General features: G+C 43.8%; 1 protein-coding gene across 2 annotated transcripts in view; it reads right to left on the bottom strand.

Moving 5' to 3' along the window:
* Positions 1 to 25718, bottom strand: part of ADAMTS16 (ADAM metallopeptidase with thrombospondin type 1 motif 16) — a 1002496-nt gene that overhangs the window by 23977 nt on the left and 952801 nt on the right. For both annotated transcript variants that reach the window (XM_078687616.1, XM_078687617.1), the window contains one exon: positions 9905 to 10099. In XM_078687616.1, coding sequence (XP_078543742.1) covers positions 9905 to 10099 — 195 coding nt within the window. The remainder of the gene's footprint in view (positions 1 to 9904; positions 10100 to 25718) is intronic.

The raw sequence follows: 25718 nt of genomic DNA, 5'->3' as shown, positions 1-25718 counted from the left end.
AAACTCCCTGTTTGATGAATGGAAGAACTTTTGTAGTGTTGTCATTTTGAATTTGGTATTGGGATTGCACCAGTTCACATCTTTCAGATCCAGTACTGGCCTGTATTCCCCTGATGCCTTCTGTTAGAGAAAAAGAATTGACTAGACTCCTTTCTCTCTCTGACGAACAATTGCTCTGTTTTCCAATAACATTTGAATCTCTTCTTTCAAATGTTGTTGCTTTCGTAGTTTTGCAAGCAACAGGGTCACCCCAAAAAGCTCTGGAGATTTAGAATAGAAATTGATTCAAAAACCATTTTCCGAAATCTCCAGGACCCATTGATCCAACACTGAACTCCTCCAAACCTCCAAAAAACCAAAATCCAACAACCTACTGAAAATGACTCTGCTCAGATAGTCAGGACTTCTGCTGGGACTGAGCTGATGTTTCTGGAAGCTGAATTTGGGTATTCTCAGAGAGAGGGACTCACTGGACACACCCCCATCCTTGAAATGACTGATTTGACTTTCCCTAGAAGGATGGACCACAAGCTTTCCTTTGATCTATAAAACCTTCCCTCTGAAGGTCTACCTTGCACCAGCAATTTTCTGTCATCACCAGATGTTTTCACCATCTTCTCATGCTGTGAACAATTCAACTTGAAACCTGGGAAGGGAAATTTCATTAACTGGCTGTTTGAAAAGCATCCGCCTTACTAGATTGAACCCATAGCTGATGCCTTGCTGCATTGGATGAGCCTGCTGTGGATGCCAACAATGCAAGGTGTCATATGAAATGTCCGATAATAATTCCATAGGAGTCAATGTCAAAGAGGCATGTAGTCCCTGGTCCATTAGATCCACCAAAGTCTGAAATTCCTTCAATATGGACTGAACAGCTTATGAGGAGTATGCCGCCCCCTGGATTGCGAACTTGGCGATGCATAGCTACGTTCCACTGCTGTGTCAACTCTTTTGTCCACCAGATCAGATGGACTAAATTTAATGGTACCCCAGGGGGCCAGACACACCATAAACCAATCTACCTTCACCATTGCAGGAAATTCATCCCCAAAGTTTTGAATAGGGTACGTTCGATACAGAAATCTTGGAAAAGAAGACTTGTCAATTTCTTTCCATTCTCACTCTCAAACCATCCTGATAGAAGAACGAAGAGGAAGATTTTCTGACTCTTTCTTTGGTAATGGAAAAATAAATCAACTTTGTCTTCCATCTGTGAGGAGTCCGGAAAACCTAGAATTTGACTGATGTGTTGCATAACGTCCTACAATTTAGGGCCTTGCACCAATCTCCCCATACCTTCTCCTCAATCTTTTTGGTCTGAAACCAACTCCTCATGAGGCCTCTTCAGGAGAAGAAGGCTTACTTGCCTTCATTGCCAGTTGAATCATCTTCTGGATGGCTTCCATGGAGGGAACCTTTTGAGGATCACTCGTATCCTCCTCCAGGTTCTTCGTCTTTTCCTTAGTTTTGACCAACTACACCGACAGAATGTCGAAGGAAGACTCACTTCATGCTTCTGACAGTTGCTAGGAGATTGGCATGACATGAGCACACCCATGTCCCCTTTCTTCCAGCAATTTGAAACCAATGCACACAACACTGGCTCACTCTAAAGATATGGCCGAGCACACCCTGCAACCCTGACGGGAGGCCACTCGATGGCTGAGCCCAATAAAGCAGGGCCTCCAAGTATACTACCATGCGGAGCGACCTCACCAAAGTCAGGAACATGGTAAGAAACCTTAAAACATGTGAAAATGGCAACTGTGACACAGCCTGCGAGTCCACTGAAGCAAGGCTTCCAAATTATAATTTTATCCACTGAGGCAGGATCTAATTGTTATACCCCCTGATTCTTCTGATGCAAGATCTCTAATAGTTTGAGTGTAAATAGTCCGCTATAGTAAGACTTCCACAAGTAATAATACAACAAACACTTACATGAACTTTGGAGAAACTTGCATGCTGAAGATAAAAAAACAGGAAAAAGTTGGCGTCTTTTTCCCTTATATTAACAGCTAGGGAAAGGACGTAGACCATCTTGGAGGGATGGGAAACTGGAATGTCTTGTATTTTGTGTTTGGAGGTTCGGTTAACAGGAGACAAGTTCACTAGTAATGCTTGGGGTGAGGAAGATGGACGAGGAGGTATTGCATATCTTTATACAGATGAACTGCAGTTCTATTTTTTATTTCCATTCTTCACTGTTGAGCTGCTCTCACCTCTTCCTACTGGCCTACCCATCATTGATTTAAGGTTTCCACACATTTTGTCTCCATCTATCAGTGACAAAGGTACATTTCATTCCGCTTTTCTTTCTGCAGTCCCACTCAGTTTAAGTTTTTTTTTTATCTCCCATTACGCTAAAGTTAGTTAATAATAATCTGGGTGATATCTTTGATTTCCTTTCAAGATCAGATTAATTCTGTTATAAGTGCATGTCCATTTGTTTCAATTACATAGTTATGGTTACCATCTAACTCCAGTTCATTATGTACACAATCACCAATCTTGAATTTTTCCCCTTCAAATCACTGATCTCAGGTGTTTTTGTCTAACTGCTTCAGGTATAGCAAAGAAGGACTACAACACCAACAATGCATTAGACTATCGCACAAAAGTCCAGGACTGAAGATCGTGTTCATAATGACCTGGTGAGAGGTGCACACCTTACTAATAGTACTGAACAAATAATGCAAATTTTCTTCTGTAAACACTTGTTCCTGCTTTTTTACTATTGATGCTCCCTCTACATAGACCTCTCACAATTTGACCTACTGCGATTAAAATCTATTCTGCATTCCATTGTGTTTAGTTTTATGCACTCTGTCATTATTACTTCCTAGCTACATTTCCTTCATTGGTTTCTGGATTGTTATTGACTTCAATGTCATTTCCGATGTATATCGACTGTATAGGTTTCAATCCTCTAGACATGCCTTTTTAATCTATGTTGATTTCTCAGTATCATATACCCCACAATCATTGGCTTATTTGTTAAAAACGAAGTGCCATGGAGCAGCTTATTGGTCAGGAGGCTTACACCACCCACTGCCCATGCTATGTTTACCAGATGCAAGTTCAGTGCTGCCTACTATGACACTAATACAAGTGCTAAGTTACATTTTGGACTATTCCAGGCCACCTTGAGCTCTAACAATGATTAGATGCACTAGTTCACGATGATTTTTAAGTATATGGAATTGTGAAACACGATTACTGGTCTTAAAATAAACCAGACAACTCCACCATGTGGTGGACTGTCATAATTATGTGCTGGTGTCTATAAATAGGTGTTGGTGCCAAGTATAGGCAAACACTGGCACAAATAAAGCACTGTCCATAACATTGCTTGCCTTCCTTTCATGCCCACACCCAGTACGCGCTTCCTTCAGGTTTCATATAATACAAACAACAGTGGTGCTTTTGAGGTCATTAAAGTTATAATTTCAGCCTGTGGGGCCATTTAATTGAAACTAATTTGAATTAAGTCACTGGAAGACATTTACCACTCACCCACAATTAAAAATGAATTCCTGTATAACTGAAAAAGTATATACATATTGTTTAGTTAGACACAAAAAAGGCAGGGGGCGGCTATAGTTTGAGGTGACAAATGCAAAAACAACAGTTGATGGACAGAATGCAGAACAATGTCATACATTCACCCCAGTACATAGTTTGAGGTGACGGCACAGTTCTCCTGTGAAAATTAGGTGCAAAGGAGCAACAAGGGAAAGTCACTTGAAAAATGAATCAGTGTCTGCAATAACGCGTAGTGTTTAGCAGGTGTGTTAACACTGGTCCCTTTCCAACTGACTCCTCCATGCCTCCTGTTCGGGAGGTGCAGGCCAAAACTGAGAAGAAAAGAAGTTGTTGACATTTCAACACCCGAATATTTTAACTTGTCATCATCTGGATGATTTCGGTCACTCTCACTCTTGGCACCCATATTATGAAACCCTCTACCGTTAGAAATCTATCTGTATCACTCCTTGTTTTTTTAAAAAAAGTGTGAAAATAATGTACCTGCCATTGCTTTGCCACTGTAATTATTTCTTTCCGTATGTAGCCTAGTGTCAAAATGCACTTATCAGGATCTCTTTAAACCTTGACTTGCTCTATTGTCATTGCATTTGCATATAACCTATTTTTACATTTAAGGTCATGGGGTAATGACAAGGGCTTTAAACAACAATATTTCTTTAATACAAGCACATAAACAATTTGATTCTTAGACAGTGCTATCAGTTATCTAATAGGTTCTACAGTGGACTTAGAGATAAGCATCTGTCATCCCTGTCGCGACTGTCTTCTCATACAGGTAATGGGGCATCAGCAAGAGTATAAAGACTATCACTTCCCAAGATGTGCTTGTAAAAGTGGTCCAAATCGATCAATGGATAGAACTAAAGTTAGTCTTGAGGAAGGAATGTCTGAATGATTGCACCAAGCATAAAGCTTTGAGCCAGGAAACCTGCAGAAACTGCCATCCTGTCATGGGCCAACTAGGACACTCTAATGAACAATCGCCAATTTGATCAAAGGTTTTAATTTGCTAAAACTTTAATGATGCACCCTGGGACTACGAGGTCCCAAACAGTGGAATGCCTAGAACTTTTTCCCTGGGATGAACTAAACCTGCGTGCACATCAGGGAACACACATCAAACTCAACTGTTCAAACCTGCCTTTAACTGACCTAGTTAAACTAACCAGCTAACTATAACATGTGTGAAACCTATGGTTTTTTCAGTGAATATATATATATGGAATCTGGATTCATCCGGTGATATTATATTGTAGATCATAGAATTGAAGAACGCAGGGAGTGACCCGAGATGCACCCTACCTGAATCTAGGTTCCCCTGTCTGCTTCTTAACACACAACTACAGCGCACCAATCATAGTGCTCTGAAGTGGCCAAAAGGAGAAGTTCAGTGCTTGATAATACTCACAAATAAATATTAGAATCATGAATTTTCTACACAGTTTTTTTGAAAGGTGATAAATTTGTTCGATTCCGATCAACGCGAGCAATTCTTCTCTAAGGTTTAGGTAGTAATGTAAAGTAAGATAAGGTGCATTTGTAGAGCGCCGGTTGTAAGGTTTTCCAGGTGTGTGGTGTGGCTGACAGCACATGCATACAATAACCCTGAGCAAGGTGAAACGCCGTAGCAAAAGGGCTTCGAAAAGGCCTCCAAAAAAAACAGTTTTTGGATAGCTGTCAAAAGCAAGATCATGACGTCGATGTAAAAATCACCTAAACATCTGAGGAATAGTCAATTAATAAAACCTTTCACTTAAAGAATAGTGAGTTTGATAAGGTTCGATTTCTCTGTTAGAAAACCAGAACGGCAAAACCCCTTGGGTTTCCTTGGAAACGTCACAAACGAAGATGTCCGGGATCTCATATTCATATTTTACGCCCAGAAAGTAACAGGAAAGAATATGTGATAAATGCTCTATTACGTCTGACTCATTCATTTAGTTAATACGAAATGTAAAAAAAGAAGAAAAAAAATGTTCTCTCTCTTTATATAACAGTATTGGAAAATACATCCATTACTTCCAAAAAACTTGTTGTTCAATTTACAAAATAAATGCAGTAATCAGTGCATTGTATGCTTTTACCTGCATTACGATACTTTTGGGGGACTGACAATATTCTCCCATATGAAAGAAATGTATTCTTGTTGTAGACTTGCATGTACGCTTCCACTCCCCTACACTTACTCGATCAGATTGTCTTCTGCGCAGTTACAGGAGTGACATTTACATTTTTTGTCTATTATTGTTCACATGCCTGTAATTAAATCCCTTACCCTAGACTGCTTGTGAATATGCGGAGTGTGTGTCCTTTCACACCAAGCTTGCACATTGTTCCTCGATTGGTTACCACTTAAGATAAGTGTGAAAAACCATTGAGGTTGTTTGTAAATATGCACAAAGTGTGTGATGTTCGTTAGAATCTCAAAGGCTGCCCCCTCTGACCTCCCCTACGTACACCATTGTGTCCACCATCACCCTATAACTTACAATTGTGGACTATCTGCCACATTCATGATTATTTGCTCTCGTAAATGTACTCTGTAGTGAATCTTAAAACACAAAAAGCGTTAGTGGAGAAGTACCTAATGTGAATATTTGTATAATTTGTACAATTTGTTGTTGTATTTCTCACCCTAAAAGAGAGCACTCCTGAGATCATTAGTTCTCTAGACTGTGGGAATTTGCTTATCCTTTAGTAGAATAAAAGACTCCTGAACTGTTAAAGCACTTTGCGCTCTTTCAGCAGAAGAATGACTTGAAGGTCCATAAATCACAAGGTCAGTAAGTACAATCAATCAATCAATCAATCAACATTTGTATAGCGTGCTACTCACCCAGGAGGGTCTCAAGGCGCTGGGGGGGAGGGGTTCGTTACTGCTCGAAAAGCCAGGTCTTGAGTTGGTTCCTGAAGGCGAGGTGGTCCTGGGTCAGCCGTAGGTGGATGGGGAGGGAGTTCCATGTCTTGGCCGCCAGGTAGGAGAAGTATCTTCCTCCAGCGGTGGCTCTGAGAATGCAAGATACGGCGGCGAGGCCGAGGTTGGCCGATCGTAGCTGGCGGGTGGGTGTGTAGAAAGTGAGGCGGTTGTTGAGGTACTTCGGGCCCATGTCGTAGAGAGCCTTGTGTGCGTGGGTGAGGAGTCTGAACGTGATCCTCTTGTTGACGGGGAGCCAGTGCAGGTCTCTCAGGTGGGTTGAGATGTGGCTGCGGCGAGGGATGTCCAGGATGAGTCATGCGGAGGCGTTCTGTACGCGCTGGAGTCTATTCTGTAGTTTGGCAGTGGTTCCCGCGTAGAGGGTGTTCCCGTAGTCCAGTCGGCTGGTGACGAGTGCCTGGGTTACTGTCTTCCTGGTTTCAGTGGGGATCCATCGGAAGATCTTACGGAGTATGCGCAGGGTGTTGATGACGATACGGCGTTGACTTGTCTGGTCATCGAGAGGGAGGAGTCCAGGATGAAGCCCAGGTTTCGTGTGTGGTCCGTTGGCTTGGGGGTGGTGCCCAGCGCAGGGGGCCACCAGTAGTCGTCCCAGGTGGAGGGCGATGATCCCAGGATGAGGACTTCCGTCTTGTCTGAGTTCAATTTCAGGCGGCTGTTCTTCATCCACTCGGCGACGTCTTTCATCCCTTCGTGTAGGCTGGTTCTGGCGGTGGCGGGGTCGTTGGTGAGGGAGAGGATCAGCTGGGTGTCGTCGGCGTAGGAGATGATGTTAAGGTTGTGTTGGCGTGCAATGGCTGCGAGGGGGCTCATGTAGACGTTGAACTCACAGTACCACTGAGCCACTGTTGCAAAAAAGATGCTGTTTAACGAGGCACCACAAACTTTCTAATATAGCTTTGTGTTAGACCTGGCATCCTTGTCATGGTTTCTCCTGTCTTTTTGCCTCTACCTTCTGTATTTTTGACTGTGTGCTCCACTTCGCTTTTGCTAGTTTATGTACTCTGGACACTTTATCACTGCTGAATAGTGCTAAAGTGCAAGTGCTCCCTGTGTAAATTGTGATTATAATTGGTTATCCATAACTGATATATTTGATTTACTGGTATGTCCCTAGTAAAGTGCACTGTGTGTGCCCAGGGCCTTTAAATCAAATGCAGGCTTGCTGCCCTGATTGTGCCACCCACACAAGCAGCCCTGCAAACTTGTCTCAAGCCTGCCATTGCAGTGTCTGTGAGTGGAGTTTTAAACTGCCATGTCGACCTAGCCAGTGCACCCACTTGCCAGGCTCAAACCTTCCCTTTTCTTCCATGTAAGGCACTCCTAAAGTAGGCCCAAGTTAGAATCATGGGCAGGGTGCAATGTATGTGAAAGGTATGACATGTACGGGTGTGTTTTGCATGTCCTGATAGTAAAATATTGCCAATTTCGTTTTTCAATGTTGTAAGTACTAACCTCTCACATAGGCTGTCATTGGTGCTGCCTTGTAACATCTTACAAGTATAATTTTCAATTGGGAAAAGATGGAGATTTGGAATTTGGATTACCTATACTCAGGATTTAAATATATATATTTTAGTGAAGTTGGTTTTTAAATCCTGTGTTTGAAAATGCCATTTTTAGAAAGTGCTAGAGTTTAAGGAGTTAGGTCCTGGGTCGTGGGAGGGGCTGGACCATATATATCAACATCAACATACAAATTGACCCTCACACCTTTTTTTTAACTTATTAGTGGAACAACAATAATCAGGGCTGTTTCTGATTATGTGGGCTTAATTAATTTGGCCCTTTACTTTATTATTCGTTCAAGTAAAAAGATTATTGTATGTATGAGAAACACACGGAGCATTTAGCAATTCAATCAAATGTAAAAATTCACAAATAACAACACATTGTTTTCAAAGACATTAAATCATACAAAACAAACATGAAGAAAAATTGAAGAAAAACTTTGCACGTTATTTGCAGTTATAGCATATATCAAATGGTGAAAATGATGATAGTTCTTTGAAGGACAAAGAATCTACAAGAAGGCTAGTGGATACAAATCAATAAATAAATATCACAATATATTCTGTGTGTTTTGTAGCCTTCTTACTGCTGTGCTAATATCAATGCATCCATAGAGTTCTATGGTCAGAATTGCTTAAACCTTTTAAAAGTGATATTTTTGAGTTATGTATGTTGGATTTTTGTTGTTTTGATCTTGTTTGGTTTAGATAAAGAGTGTTTATTTTTCTATACTGGCTGTTGTCCATTTGTAGTGTTTTTACTGTGTTACTGTGTGTTTATGTAGAAATGCTTTACACATTACCTCTGAGAAAAGCCTGACTGCCTGTGCCAAGCTAGCAAGGGGGTGAGCAGGGGGCTATTGTGGGTTTGTAACTCCCTTACCCTGACTAGAAAGAAGGGTCCCTACTTGAACAGGATGCATACCACTGCCAACTAGAGACCACATTTATAACTCTTTGTCTCTTCACAAGAGAGTTATAAGAAATCAGAAAGGGTTTTCCTAGGAGACTGGCACACAGGTCTGAACCCATCACTACAGCCTGAACTGGAAAGTCCTATTCTTTCAGTAGGCCCCCAACAGAAAACTGGTGTGTGAAGGGACTTAGAATTTCTCTCAGTTTCCTCAGTGTCACTACTATTGTACTCTTTGAGTCCTTTAATTTTAATATTAACTATGTTTGTGACCTATTTTTGTATTTACATGAAGAGTGATGTTTCCTTGGCATGTCTTTCTAAACTCCCCTATGAAGCTGATGCCCGCAACACTTATCATTCCTTTGAGACTGGCATTTTACCTGGCGGACACTTGAAAGTAAGTGCTTATATCTCTATCAACAAATAGTTTTGCTGAACAGCAGGAGCTATTTCTCTAGACTAACACATTGCCTTGCTTTAGTTCCTCTGTTATGCCTTTAGGTTCAAGTTTAGTCTCCCCATAACTAGGGCTAAATAAAAACAAATGCAGACAGTGTGTTATTCCCCCTTCTCCCATGACCAATGCCTCTCCGATGCTTACTTTTATATTCTCAGTGCCTTTTTTACGCAATTGAAAGTTATATCTGGCTGTGATATTAAAGGGGGCTGAAACAAGGAAGCTGTTGTGGCCCTGAAGTTTGTATTATTACTGTATGAAGGAAGAGTCAAACACAAAATAGTTGCCAGCTTTCGGATTCTTTGAGCACAAACAAATATTTGTTCCCAGATGTGGCCACCTTGATCTAATCCTGCCTCTACAACATTGAGGGCAAAATATCAAAACTCCCAGCAATTTAATTTTAACGGTAAATGTTAAAAGTAATGTACTAATATCTATCATCTCCTTTTTCAAGCATCAAAAATATAGTAATATGGGTTATTTAAAGTACGTCCATGTAGATTATTTTGCGCATGCTTGGAGCTACTCACCTCTGACCAGTTTGACACAAACCACTGCAACTTCTTGTGCTTGTGGCAACGCTTCAGTAAACAGGCTTCTTGAGTGACAGGCTTCTGCTCCCTAGAGCAGGCTGCATCTGACAGGATGTAAGCTCGCGGGGAGGGGTTGGTACTCTTGCAGGCAACTGTTCGTTTTTTCCATCCTTTTCCACAGGTGCGCGAGCACTAGAATGAAGGAAACAAGGTTTAATGAGAACGATTCAATTAGGAAGCTTTTATTCGGTTAAATACATCAACCATATACGCAATACAATCATAAAACAATCTACAATAATATTCAAAAAAGAATGAAACTGCAGGATTAATAAAATATGAATACATCAAAGTTCAGAAACATGATCATTCAAATACAAAAGTGCGTTTTGTAATTCATAAAAAAACCCTAGCGTTTTACATAACATATATGGTCCTAATTCAAAAGTGCAAATGCAGAAGATTACATGGTATCCTAAAAATCATACAGTCAAATATCAATGATCATAGATTTCCTAATGCTAACAGATTTTAAGAGAAATGTAGCTAAATAGAAATACAGTCCTGGGTCCTCTAATCTAATGAGCAACTCCATGGCGTCTTTGGTAGATTGTGTATTGTGGTATAAAAAGAATGGTTTTAAATAAAATTTCCTAAAATGAGAATAAAATTTAAGAATAATAACATATGGCAGCAGCTTTGTCGGGAAACTCCATTGCATGGACATGGGTGAGCAGAACATTGTTTCATAACTGGGAAATTAACGAGATGGTGTATGATACCCAATCTTAAGCATGTCAGCACAAATCGGTGTGATGGTGTTGTCACGACCGACAGGTAGGTTTGGAAACCCTGTTTAAGATCCAGTTGCAGGTAAAAAAGTTGATTGGTTCTTAATAATACGGGAACGTGCCTCTGTTTTGTGGGCTAATAAAATCGATTTTATCTCAGTTCTAGCAACAAAATCTGCACACCCAGGATCCAGCCGATATCACAATTAAATAAAAATTTAAACCAGCAAAAAATATAATGAAACAAAGGTATTCTTAGGCAATTCTCCATTTTGAGGCAGTCCCGTATTATGGATTGGGTGAACATTGTCTCCTCTTTTGACCATATAGATTTCCATAGAAGGAGAGTGCGCATTGAGGCCAAATCTGAAATATATTTGATGCCCACCTCACGATGAATCAGTTCCGTGGAGGCAGATGGAGGGACACACAACAAGCGTTTTAAAAATGAATTTTCGGTTTGTTGTACTAGAGTACCTTTGCAATTTCCCCAAACACCTGCCCCATAAAGGGCTGCAGTGACACATTGTATCTCATAGATTGTCAACATATCTTTGATGTGTCGATTACCCAATTTAGCCGCAAATCTAAAAATACCATTTATATTTCTCAACATCTTAGAACAGGCATTTCCTGTTCTTGGGCCCATGACCTGTTCCCTGCAAATGTAATACCAAAATAACAAAATGTTTTGACTATCTGTACCTTAGAACCTTCAATATAGTAAGATCTGGATGTTATAGGGTTCCTACCGCAAGCCATAACAAAAGTTTTCGATTTATTGATTAAAAGATTTCTTTTGGCGATAAAAACAGTAAAATTATCAATAAGATGCTGTAAGCCGATGGGGGTGCGAGAAAGTAAAACCGCATCATCGGCGTATAAAAGAATGTGGACAGGGTTCCCATCCACCCTTGGTGCATCAGACTCAAACAACTTCAGGGCTGCGTCAACTTCATTGATAAACAATGAAAAAGTAGTGGAGCCAGGATGCAGCCCTGTTGGATGCCTCTTTTAACTTTAAAAAGGGGGCATATTCACCTAGAAGGCCATACCGCACCTTACTTGACAGCTCCCCGTATAATCTTGCCAGAAAATATATTATCTCTTTAGGAGCACCCATTTCTAGCAATAAGGGCCATAAAATAGAATGGTCTACCAAATCAAAAGCACTGCTGAGGTCAGCAAAACATAAATATAAATTGCCCTCCTTAGCTAGGGTATACTTGCCGATCAAAAGATCCAGGTTGATGCACTGCCAACTCCTTTTCTGAATCCGTATTGTACTTGCGTAAGGACCGACTTCTCTGTAACCCAGGCTTCTAATCTTAATAGCATGACCCTACTAATGATCTTTATAGAGGAGTCCAATAAGGAAATTGGACGGTTATTACAGACCTCAGTTTTAACTCCTTTCTTATGGATTGGTATTTTGATTGACTGGCCCCATGATGATGGACATTGGGTCTCGACGGCGGCAATAAAAACTCTGGTTAAAAGCGGGGGCCATAGAACCATTTCATTTTTATAAAGGTCTATCGGTGCCTTACCCCCCTTACTACTAATTATACTCTCGGTTACCTCCTCTATATTAATTGACAGAGGTATTATTGGCCAGTCTAAGGGGTTTTGGTTAGGCAAGGTGGTTGGGACATCTCTATCAATTGGATTAAAAAAAATTGAAAAATGAGCTACCCAGGAATTGCAATTAATATAGGAATTGAGTTCTGGTATATGATCATCCTTCAAAAAGGTACTATTAACAGTATCCCAAAACAGTATACTATTTTTGGTGTCTGCTGCCTGGCTGAGATCTTCCCAGGCTATTTCTTGAAGTTTCCAATTTTCTGGTTTTTAGGGCTAAAGCATAATCTCCACGTAGGGCCTTAATTGTATGCGGATTCCTTGGGTTACACCCCAGGGCTTGTTTGAGGCGACATAGGGCTGCTGTACAATTGTCATCAAACCAGCCCGCCTTAGGTTTTTTATTTCCGCGAACTGGTTTTGTTAAAAGGCTCTCCACAATATTATTGATCTTTGTAAAATTGTCAAGCATCAATAGTGGGTCAACTTCATCCCCTAGACAGACTTGGATTTCATTCTGGCATTGTGTAATAACATCATGCTGGATTTTAGATGGGTCCAAGCCGGCCCATTTTATCCGGACACCATTCGGTCTAATGGGGACAATACACGGGCTATAAGAGACACTGGTTAAATTTTTAAAACCCCAACATAGTAAGTAAAGGGAAATACTGTTATGATCACTGGTTGGTTGGTCTGATACCGGGTAGTGAGAATAAATGTACACTATTACTCAAATTATAATATGATCAATATTGGACATTGCATTTCTGCCTGTGAATGTAGGACGTTTCATGTTTTGTTTATCAGTGGCACAGTACAGTAATTCTAAATCCAGCTTAGCAATAGCACTATTTAAGGCCGTACCATATTCACAATGTGGGAAGTGCATATAACAGTCATCGTCAAAATCCCCCCTCCTGGGTCCGCAAACTTTGGTCAGAGACAGTGGGCATACTTGAACATTAAAATCACCAATCCAGAGAATTATAATCGATTTCCTAATGGTACTAATCAGCTTCTCAAGTTCCCTTTCCAGGGCGTAGACAACTGAACCACGTGAAGAGTTAAACACATTATTATAAAAGTTGATCAATATGACATCTTTACCCACGGGAGATGCCAGCCACATAATCTGGGCATGGGTACCAACAATAGTGCAACATTTAATTTTACATTCATTCAAATTAGTGGAAATCAAGATCAAAAGACCACCCTTTGCTCTACCCGAATGGGAAGCCTGAGCTGGGAGCCAATGGGAGGTAAAACCCTCTAGTAAATTGGTTCAATACACCACGTCTCCTGTAGACATATAATGTCATGTTGGGCCAAGATAAAATCAGCACAGCTGCGGCACTGGGGGCTGCTGGGGGATGTGGTTTACCTGTCAGGGAGCCAATGGACCCGTTTCCCTCACGGCGTTGCCCCGGAGTGTCCAGCCACCTCCTCACGGCAGCCAGCAACCAGCATTTAGAAGGCAGGCTGCAAAGCAGGTAGAAATGAGCTGTTCCCCTCACGGCGTTTCATGAGACCATTATCTTAAGACCACAGGGTAGAGCATATATATACGCTGACGGTCTTAGAGAAGATAAAACACATCACATTTTTGAGTATCTTTGTGAAAACATTTACAATGTGATGGAGGGGAGGAGCCTCGGCCATGAATGCCGCCCGGAGTTGAAGCTCCGTGATGAACCCGCACACCGGCATCTAGAGCGGCGTTTCGCCATGTCCTAGTGCCACCAAATTTCGTAAATTGTGAAATCGGAGCACTGGCGGATCATTCTGAATGCTAAACCGCCTCCCTACGAACCCGACTCGCTGAGATATCCTCGCACGGAAACAAACCTAAGATGGCACCTGGGGAATTGTGAAAAAACACCCGGGAGAAGTTGACCGCGATGTCACTGGTTGCCGCTTTAATCATCCGATAACGCCTCATCCACCCCCCCGCCGCCCCCTTCTCAAAGCAAGGTTTGATCTTCCTGCTGGCACTGAGTGGAGGAGAGGAGTGGATACACAGGAGGAGCGGCGTAACAGATGGAGGTTTCGAGTGCCGGTACATTGGGGGCACAAATGGAGAAGGTAATTTGTGGGGCCGCAACTTGGGGGCCCAGAAGAGCGAGAATGTAGCGGAATCCACCAGGAACCAAGTAAGGGGGAATTAACACTCACCCGGTGACGTGAACCCGTGAGGGAGCCCCCTGACGAAAGTTACTGCTTGGGAGTGCTACGGCCGGGCAGAGAATATTTGACTGATGCGTGCCGGAGTGATTGGCCCCCTGATGACTGCCCGTGTGTTGATACAGGGCCTGCGGCTGGCAGCACGCTCCGGAGAGGAAAGAGGCAATAAAAGCTCAATGCCTGACCCTAAAATGGCGCCTGCGGTCAAAGGCGGCGCCATCAAAGTATAACGCTGGAGCCACCGAAGGAATTAACCTTAGCCTAGCAAGACCGGAAAAGTGCTACAAATTGACTGTTTGCAGACTAGGGCAGCTATCCAGATTGGGCCTTGAGTACAATCAGGGGCGGTGAACATGCACAGGATCTTGTTCATGTAGGGAATAGAGAGCCCTACTAACAAAGTCCTGTTTGGACGAATGATTGCAATGCACACAGCTGAATAGGGGCTGCCCCCGAGAGATGCAGAACTTAGCAGCCACGGAAGGGGGGGAAGGGTCACGACGACGGTTGTCACAGAAGTACAGTCCGACCTTCTGGTGACAATGACTCGCACCAGGAATCACGTAGAGCTGCTGCTACATACTTTTGGAAAGCTGATTCCTAGCTACTTCTGTATGATGCCCGGCGGAGCTACCCCGCGAGCTATAGGGGAGATTGACTTTTGGCTCCCTATCTTGACTATCACCTACCCAGCCGGACTTCGGGCAAACGCTTCTGCGTCTCTACTGACCTTATCTTCCCCCTCTCCCCTCTCCCTTCCCCCCACCCTCCCCCCTCTCCGCTCCTACCCTTTCCAGCTTCTGTCCTCTACCCTCACCTGCCCTTGCCCTTTGTCCCCACCCTGTTTTTCTGCAATCCTCTTCCCCCGCCACTTGAGACCAAACTATTTTGTCTGATGCCCGATGGAGCTACTTGGTTTAGCTATAGGGGAGATGGGCCGTGGATTCCCTCCGTGGTCGTCACCTACCCAGTCGGTTCTTAGACAGACTTCCTTTTGTCTCTATGGTTGTCTCTTCCCTTATCCTCACTTTCTCACCTCCCCTACCCCCTCTACTTTTTCTCTCCTTTCTCTCCTCTCCTAATGCATTGCTGATTGTTTGATATTATGCTTACTGGCTGATCTTTTTCTGGTATATGGTTGAACCACATTGTTGCATTTCCTTTCGTCTCTCCTGTCGGCTCCTCCCGCATCCTTCCTCTATGTCTCTCCTTCTCTCCTCTCGCAATGTATTTATTTATTTATTTATTATTTATTTATTTATAACACTTGTAGAGCGCGAACGAAGGCCCGTGGGCATCTCGGCGCTAAGTATCTGCTGTACTCAACCATGATGGGGAGAGGGATCATTGATTAAAAAGCCAGGTTTTAAGGTGCTTTCGAAAGGACCAGAGAGATGGACTATTTTTAATGGCTGGTGGCAAAGTATTCCAAAGCTTAGGTGCTGACACAAGGAATCTTCTGTCACCCCAAGAGACCAGTTTGGTGCGAGGTACCACCAACTCGTGCAGATTGGAGGATCGCAGGGACCGGATGGGACGGTAGGGAATGAGTTGTTGAATGAGAAAGGCTGGTCCCTGGTTATGCAAAGCCTTGTAGACAATGCAAAGAGTTTTGAATTTTATTCTATTCCTGATGGAAAGCCAGTGGAGTTCTCTGATGGTTCCCGACACTGATTGAAACTTGGGAACATCACCCAGAAGTCTGGCAGCGGCGTTTTGAATAGCTTGCATTTTGTTGAGAACTCTTTCTTGTGTATTCAGGAAAAGAGCATTGCAATAATCCAAGGTGGACAGAACCAGGGACGTGATCAAGGTTTTGCCTGCTGAAGCCGGAAGAAATGGGAGAATTTTCTTTATAAGTCGCAACTTGTAGAATGCCGAGGAGGTGATCTGGTTAGCATGAGGGAGGAAAGTGAGACGGTCATCAAACATGACTCCCAAGTTCCTCACCTTGCTGACTGGTGTGGGAGGAGGACCCATTGACAGTGGCCACCAGCGAGAGGACCATTCCGGGGTTAGATTTCCGAAGATAACCACCTCGGACTTATCGGAGTTCAATTTCAGGCAGTTGGAGGCCATCCAATTCCCTATTGCCTGCATGCCCAGATTGAAATCATCAGCGATTTTTTGGCCGTCATTTCTTTTGGCCAGGACCAGCTGGGTGTCATCAGCGTAGGATGTAAGGCTCATCCCATGAGTTCGGATAGTGTTGGCAAGGTCCGACACATATATATTAAAGAGTGTCGGACTCAGGGATGAGCCTTGTGGTACTCCACATGGCAGTGATAGGGTGGAGGACTGAAAGGGTCCTATAGTAACCACCTGGGTTCTTTCTGCCAAAAAGGAGGCCAGGAGAGTCTTAGCCCTTTGCTGAACACCCATGCCTTCGACACGGTCGATCAAGATGGTATGATCGACCGTGTCGAAAGCTGCTGACAGGTCCAGCAGTATCAAGACCGCTGTTCCCCCAGCATCCCGAATAGCTCTTATATCCTCCGTAGCCTTGATTAGGGCCGTCTCCGTCCCATGGTGTTGGCGGAAACCGAACTGGGAATCATCCAGTAGGTGGTGTGCTTCTATAAAGGCTGAAAGTTGGGAATTCAAAGCCTTTTCGACGATCTTTGCCAAAACTGGGAGGCTGGCGATGGGTCGGTAGCTCTTGAGTTCATCCCTATCAAGGTTAGGTTTTTTCAATAAAGGTTTTAATAGAGTTTTTTTCAAGTCTAATGGATAAATGCCTGTGTTAATCAGGATGTTACAGATGTTAGTAATGGCTGGGAGAACTACTTCAATGACTGGGGATAATACTTTAAAGGGGCAGGGATCGAGGGCGGAGCCTGTTTTAATGGAAGACATGATATCCCTGATCTGAGCAGTAGAGACCTCCGTGAACTGAGAGAGCGAGGGGCTAGTCCTGGGGATACAGACCGGCTCAGGGGAGGTTTTAGGAGAATTTATTACACCATTAGCGAAGGCTGCATAAATATCGTTAACTTTGTTATAAAAGAAGTTTGCCAGCGCATCACAAAGTGATTGGGAGGGGGGGGTTGTAAACTGGGCAAACAACCTGCTAACTGTTTGGTGGTCTCAAACAAGGCCTTGTTGGAGTTTTTAGAAAGTTCTATTCTCTCACAGAAGAACTTCTTCTTAGCCTCCAAAATCATATGTTTATATTTGGTCACCGTTTCTTTATATGTGGTTTTGGCCTCTTCGGAGTAGTGTCTGCGCCAGTGCCTTTCGTTCCTCCGACACAACTGTTTTTGTGTCCTTAAGGTCTCAGAGTACCAGGGGGCTGATGGGGATGATCTATTACGAGAACACTGTTTTGCCTGAACCAGAGTAGAAGTCGCAGAGGCCACCCATTCATTGAATTGAGTGATGGCAGTGTTAGGGTCCTGTGAAAGGAGTGGGTTGGAAGTAATCAAGAGTGATTCTAAACTATCACTATCGATGTCATTCCAGGCCAAAAACGTCTGGCGATAGTTGGCGCTCGCCATGATTGCTCCAGTATCGTAGGTAGACAGTGAGGCCGTTATGACATAATGGTCTGACCAAATCAGGGGAGAGATGTCAGTGACCTGTAAGTCATTCAGGTTGGTAAAGATGCCATCAAGAATATGGCCTCCTTCGTGGGTAGGGGCTTTTACCAACTGGGAAAGGCCAAAAGTTGTCAAATATGTCAGGAGGGCGACTGTATCATTATCTTCTGCTTTATCAAAATGAAAGTTGAAGTCGCCTAAGATGGTAAAGGAACCATCGAGGGCGGACACTTCCAGGATGCGACTGATGTCGGAGATGAATCCGGACCTTTGGCCTGGTGGACGATAAAGGAGGATGCCTTTAAAATTCACCGAAGGAGTCAATTTAATGGAGAATTGAAGAGCCTCACAAGAGAGGAGCGGTATTACGTTGGTTCTTACCGCGTATAAATCCCGGGCAATTATTGCTATCCCACCCCCTTTCTTGCGTTGTCTATCCAATCTATCGATTGAGAACCCGTGAGGAACAGCGATTACTAGATCCGGGTCAGAGGCACTGTCCATCCAGGTCTCTGTTAGGAACAGCAAGTCTAGCTTTTTGTCCTCAATAAGTTCGGCTATTTCCTGTCGGTGCTTACCGAGAGATCGAACATTGATGAGGGCCATTGAATAAGAACTGAGATTTTTATTGGGTTTACATCGAGGGTGTTCCTGGTGGTTTGATATGGGTGCGGAGCAGTTCATACAGCGATGAGTAACATTTCCCACAAGATAATTAGGATCAAATATGGTGCAAGAGTGGTCTTGAGGGGGTCGCCAGTCCCGAAGCTGATTGGATGTATAGATCCCTCTAGGGGGTAGGGGATGAAGGCCAGGGGGGGTGGCCCTGGACCCGGTCCAGGCGCGGACGGGCGCAGATGGGCTTGCCTTTGGCGCGCCTTCGGCGCACCGCCGGCGCGCCCGCTGCGCCCGCCCGCTGCGCGGACGGGTAGATCGGTGGTTTAAATACATCTTGAGGTGAGGGAGGAGGGTGGGAGGGGCTGAGATCTGCAGCGCGAGCCTTCCCCGGCCCAAGATGGCGGCTCGAGTTGCTGGGGGAAGTGACCAGCGCCTAGCAACAGCGGCGCTGTGTCATACAATGGAGACGACCCTGGCGAAGTAAATCTCGCTTCAGGTGGGGGCTCCAGATAAAAACTCCCTATTAAAATATTTACAGCTTCTAAAAATAGTTATTAGTTATCAATAACAAGTTAGATGTAAATTCAGCGTTTTCTTAAGCAGCGCGCAAGAGAGCGCAGAGTACCCCCGGCTTCCGCCTCAAGGGTGAAATAGAGCAAATCTCACGAGTGCGAGTGCGGAGCCCTTAAGTATCCTGGGAGGGCGGGAGGGGCTGAGATCTGCAGCGCGAGCCTTCCCCGGCCCAAGATGGCGGCTCGAGTTGCTGGGGGAAGTGACCAGCGCCTAGCAACAGCGGCGCTGTGTCATACAATGGAGACGACCCTGGCGAAGTAAATCTCGCTTCAGGTGGGGGCTCCAGATAAAAACTCCCTATTAAAATATTTACAGCTTCTAAAAATAGTTATTAGTTATCAATAACAAGTTAGATGTAAATTCAGCGTTTTCTTAAGCAGCGCGCAAGAGAGCGCAGAGTACCCCCGGCTTCCGCCTCAAGGGTGAAATAGAGCAAATCTGAGATTTAATAATGAGACTAAACTATTTTATCTGATGCCCGATGGAGCTACTTGGTTTAGCTATAGGGGAGCCGGGCCGTGGATTCCCTCCTTGGTCGTCACCTACCCAGTCGGTCCTTAGACAGACTTCCTTTCGTCTCTATGGTTGTGTCTTCCCTTATCCTCACTTTCTCACCTCTCCTACCCCCACTACTTTCTCTCTCCTTTCTCTCTTCTCCTAATGTATTGCTGATTGTTTGATATTATGTCTACCTGCTGATCTTTTTCTGGTATATGGTTGAACCACATTGTTGCACCTCCTTTCTTCTCGCCTGTCGGCTCCTCCCGCATCCTCTCTCTATCTATATCTCACCTTCTCTCCTCTCTCTATTAATTTGAGACTGAACTATTTTGTCTGATGCCCGATGGAGCTACTTGGTTTAGCTATAGGGGAGATGGGCCGTGGATTCCCTCCGTGGTCATCACCTACCCAGTCGGTCCTTAGACAGACTTCCTCTCGTCTCTACGGTTGTCTCTTCCCTTATCCTCACTTTCCCTCCTACTCTACCCCCCACTACTTTCTCTCTCCTTTCTCTCCTCCCCTAATTGTATTGCTGATTGTTTGATATAATGTTTATTTGTTGATCTTTTCTGGCTTATTGTTGAACCACATAGTTATACTTCCTTTCGTCTCTCCGGTCGTCTCCTACCGCATCCTCCCTCTACTTATGTCTCTCCTTCCCTCCTCTCTCAATGTATTGAGACTGAACTATTTTGTCTGGCCCGATGGAGCTGCTTGGTTTAGCTATAGGGGAGATGGGCCGTGGATTCCCTCCTTGGTCGTCACCTACCCAGTCGGTCTTTAGACAGATTTCTTTTCGTCTCACCTTATTGTCTTTTCCCTAGCTCCTATCCTCTCTCCCCTGAACCTCTCCCCTTGTCTGTCCTGGGATCACTCCTTACTGGACTTTGGACGTTGCCTTGACTCGTCTACCGGTTTGTGTCCCCATCACCCTTCCTCTCCTCTTCCCATGCTGTGTCTCTCACCCGCCCCTCCCCTTTGCCGCCCTCATTATCTGTCTACTCCCCGTGCTCCAACCCCCCCCTCCCCGGAATCTCTCACCTTGCCTGCTTTTCCTCTTACGTATTTGTGCTTATTGTTTATCTCTACCTTACATGTAACTATGTTGCCATTCTCTACGAACTGTGTAACCTTTGTAATGATGTAACCTGTAACTATGATCTGATGCTCATGTAAAGCGCTCTGATACCTCCGTGTCTAGCCAGAGCTTTATAAAAACTTTTTAAATAAATAAATACAAATATCAAGAGCCACTCTATTGCTTTACCAACATATAAAGGAAAACGTGTTTACTTACAGTTCCACATAAAACCCTCTGACTCCCCACTATAAGGAATATTTGATATGTAAGTGAATAACAGCCTGGTGAGCTGAAAATTAGTTTTTTTTACGTGCTATTGCTATACACGTAATACATCCACAGTGAAAGTATCTGGGCTGTGCCCCTATTGGCAGTGCATCCAAAGAGTGGGGCCCTAACCCTGAACATTTTTCTCTTCTCGAGATAGTTTATTTAAAGAAGGTAGCACAACATACAACTGTTCGATCTTACCTATCAGCTTGAGGTGCATTTGCCTGCCTACACCAGAGATATCATTGGCCTTTATGAAACTATCAACCTTTGGGTTGATACAATGTTTTCAAATTAATTCTTCACCAAGGTGAAGCAAGTTTTGTGACAAACAATTTGTGAAATGTGTTTTTCTTTCATATGCCGAAATACGAAAGTAGCTGAGAGCTCTAAATTCTTCAAAGGCAATAGCAAATGCATTATGACCAGTGGCGGCTGGCACAGGTAAACGTGGTGTGCCAGGGGTGGGGTAGGAGGGGGGAGACGACAGACGGCAGAATAGGTATAATTAAATAAATAAATACCTATTGTGTCGTCTGTCGGCTTCCACCCTCCCACGCCTTGCCTCACTGCACTTACCTGTGCTAGCCACCACTGATTATGACAGTGGTATTGCTCATAATCCATTTTTGATATGACCTCAGGAACCACCATTTTCTATCTCTCAGTTGGTTGCACATAGGCTATATGTCTGCACACCTGCCTAAAACATGTTACAGTGAAGTGAAGGCAGAATATAGTGAATCTTCTGGTTAGGCTTGCGATGAAACATAGCTTCCATGATCTTAGCCTTGCTTTCGAAATTGGGGCGAAGAATGAAAAATTATAGCACTTATACAAGGGCAACAATGAATTGCATGTGTTCTGAACTACAAGGGCATTGCAAGCAAAACACAATAAAATGGAATGCGCATTGTGTCATTACCAATGACTCAGATTAATTGAAGCACTTCCACTCATCTGTTTTTTTCATTTTTAAATGGGCCCCCTAAATTGTACAGGTTTGCCAAAATGGATTCTGTGCTTTCTTTGTCAAAGGATTCAAACTGCACCTTTTTAATGAGGACCCACAATACTGAAACTGATATGGAGTTGCTTGCGTTCCCTTTCAGAGTGGACATGACATAGAGGTCTGGGCTGGCCGGCTTTTCCGGACTATGTGTTGTAGAATCAAAAGAAGGGAATGTGCCCTGAAGAAATTCTAATGGCGCAGATTAATTCAAGCAGGACTTCAAGATCTTAGCCCTCTCAGGTCTAGAATCAAAAGGCTTGTTTACTGCCAGTTTAGCTTCAGTCAATTATAGTAACTGCATGAGAGTCCAGTTGAGTATATTTCCATTTCACATTTAAAAAACAAATGATTCTGTGAGTCATGGGTGCATGAATAGCACAAGAACACCATGGTTTTGGAACAGATCCAAAGAAGACAGATTTTATAAACAATGATGACAAAGGGTAACAATGGCCAACCACATTTTTGGAATCATACTGAAGGGAGAGAAGCTCATAATGAATAAAAAATATGTTAAAACCACCCTTCACTCTAACAATAAAGCAGGATGGGATGATCCACCATGTAAACATCTGCAGGTAAGCCATGAAGAATCAGCCTGTTTACGTACCCTTAATCTACCAACAAATATATTCCTCTGTCTTGTGAAGGTGGCAGAGGCCGGACAGGTAAAGAAATCGCACATTTACTTTGTGAGATTATGGTCCTCTGAAGGCAGCATTCTTTCGTCTATAATTGGTTACATCATACATCATACATCTACAGAAGGCCATCAGAGAGCCCATAGTTACCAAGTTATGCTGATTTCAACAATGTTTCGTAAACAGCTGTGCGTCAAATTTATCGGTACATATATTAGGCACAACAAGAGATTCATAGTGAAAGTATCTAAAGAAGTAAACTATTGGGTCATTTGTGTAGCAAAATTTGAGGTAAAGGGACATGCAGAGACACATGAATAGGCATTCTGCGGCATCAAAAATAGGATTATGGGGGCATACATCTCGATGGAGAGAAAGAGTGTAGGACCCAATCCAGAAGCCACGAATGGTCTATGTACTGGTAAAACTTCTGCATCTCTCTGAAGTTCAATATGTGTATGTGGTTTTAAAGTTACATCCCAGCACTTCAAGCTCCAAGATTGGAATGGTTGCTCTGCATATCCAAATTCACTAATCCAAACTTGAATGTTAACAAATCTTTCGATTTTCATGGTAGCATTGGCTCAGATTGGGTATGTCGAAGTAGAATTATTTAACCATGTCAATATTACATTTTCTTATTTGTACTTGTTTGCTGTGTGCATTTCTATCACCCTTTATTAAAAGTGCCGAGATATGCTGCTGACTGAAATTTTCCATTACAAAAATGCTGTTGCATGTTTGCGGAGGAGGAGGCTTCTTGATATTTCAGTTTTCATAAAATGTTAGTAATTGTTTACTGTGCATAGTGGGGCACGCCATCATAATTTAAACATTTATTTAGCTCTATTGAGTCATTTATTTAAATATAGGGGATTTAAAAACCTGCAAAGGAGCTGCTTTAGAGTGCTACCACGGGAGTACAGATGGGATAAGAGAAAACAGGCAGTTGGGAAAGTAGGAGGCCATGTCCCTGTCAGAACCCAGTTCAGAGGGCTATGGGGCAAGCAGGAGTTATTGGACCCAACCGTGACGGCTGAGGCCTCTTTGATCCTGATGTCCTGGGGTACTATTGATCTTGTTCAACTGGGCTAAGCACCTCGGCTAAGCACCTCTTCGGCATCTGACTCTCAGTTAGGTAGTGTCGGACAACCAGTAAAGACTCCTTTGGGGGGACCCAGGATAAAGATCAATGAACACGACTCATAAGTCAACGTGCAAGGGCCACAAACAATAACTCAATGTCCAACCAAATACTTGTATTTATATGAAAAGAAGTATTTTATTTCCAACTCTACACATGCAGAGGTAAACAAAATCCAAAAGCAATAACACCATCCCCCTTGAGGTCGGGTCTCTAGTAGGTGTCAGGCCACTTCCTGTTAAACTAACTTTAATGTAAACGTTTCAATGTTATTCACCATTCCCCAATGCCCACATCCAGGGAATGTAAACTATTAGGCCATATTCAAGAGTTCTTCCCTCAGACTCCTTTTGGAAGTTTAGTCACAAGAGTCGTTGAGGTTACAGTAACGATGGGAGTATGTCACCGGGGCCTCAAAGGCCTGGTTCATGGCTTACCTGCTCCGGCGGTATGGGACCCTTCAATGGTGCAGGAAAGTTCTGCTCTGGATAGGCAAAGTCGGACTGTACATGGTCACAAATGGCAGCCCCTGTCAGGCTCTCTCTGCCAAGCCACGCTACTGGCTGGTTCTAGCGATCAGGGTTGTTCCAGCATCGGTGATAGCAAGGTAAGTCACACTTCCCTTCGTAGGAGGAAGGGTTGATCTCCTTGCTCTGACATGTCTCCAGCGATGTCATTTGATGCTAAGTCCTCCTTCGGCGCAGTTCTCAGAGTGCGGGCTGAACCCACATTGGTCTCAGCAGCAGTTCCTTTGTCCCGGTGACCGCCCTATCCCTTGGACTCAGTGTCTCCGGTGGTCCCTCCTGGCATGCGCTGTCACCGCCACAGCACTCACAAGTCCAGTCACGCTGACCTGGCTTTAATATTCACGGTAACCCCCTCTCAAGCATATGGAAACATCCACCACAAGGTCATGCAGGCCTTGCACCTTCCACACAAAACCTTGTTCCTCAGCTTTGTCCTCTGCAGGCCCTCCTAGCACCCAGGGTTCACAGAAACAATCCAACACATGGGCTAGGGCCGATCGGTGCAAGAGCACATTCCTCACATCTAACACAAGGAGTCCTCAGGGTAGGGCTCCACCATGGACCTTGTTCTTTTCAACACTCTTCTCTTCCTTACAGGGCACACTAGTCCTGTGGTGAGCAGGCAGGCACAGGAGCTCCAGTTGCCTTAGCAGGTGGTCTTGGTTTCCCTGGGTGATGTCCCCTCACCCAGTAGGGAGACTAGCAGGCCAGGGACCCCAGTCCTGGTCATAGGTAGAATTTTTGCAGAGCTTCCTCTCCTGACCCAGCCCATCTGGCTCCTCGGAAGATGACAATATTTGCGGTGTCAAACTCCCCTACTTATAGTCCTTTTCCAGACACAAAATGTAATTTAGTGTCTGAGTCTTTGATGTTTTCAGTTGAGGGTCTGTGTTTGTCATATGGGCATCTTTACCTTTTCTTCTTCCTCATGTTGGATGCCTGTCAACACAGGCAGGAATCCAAAGCTGATTAACCCGCAATAAGATTAATGGGAGTGACAAGAATTCACAACTGGATGTCAGCCACAGTTATATGTGCATCAAAAGATTAATACTGGGCTCCAAGCCCTACCCTTTATGATTCATTCATCGGCCCCATCTCTCTCTTCTTGAGATATGTCCATGCCCCTTCCTTGTGATTTATCATTGAATCAAAGAGCCCTTTGAAATGCACATGGAGACCCTTGCTCTCCCATCCTGCTGTACATGTCCCTCTCAGCTTACTGGAACACAGCAGTACACAAATCCGTCTGGGGAAATTCATCTACTCGTCAGGTTTTCCCCAGCCAGTCCGGTGTTAGACCTGGCATGCTTTGGTGTGTTCCCCCCATCTTTTTACTTTTTGAC

The sequence above is a fragment of the Lissotriton helveticus genome, chromosome 4_1 (genome assembly GCF_964261635.1).
Source record: "Lissotriton helveticus chromosome 4_1, aLisHel1.1, whole genome shotgun sequence".
In the NCBI taxonomy this organism is placed as follows: Eukaryota; Metazoa; Chordata; class Amphibia; order Caudata; family Salamandridae; genus Lissotriton; species Lissotriton helveticus.
This window is presented reverse-complemented; position numbering and strand designations above follow the sequence as displayed.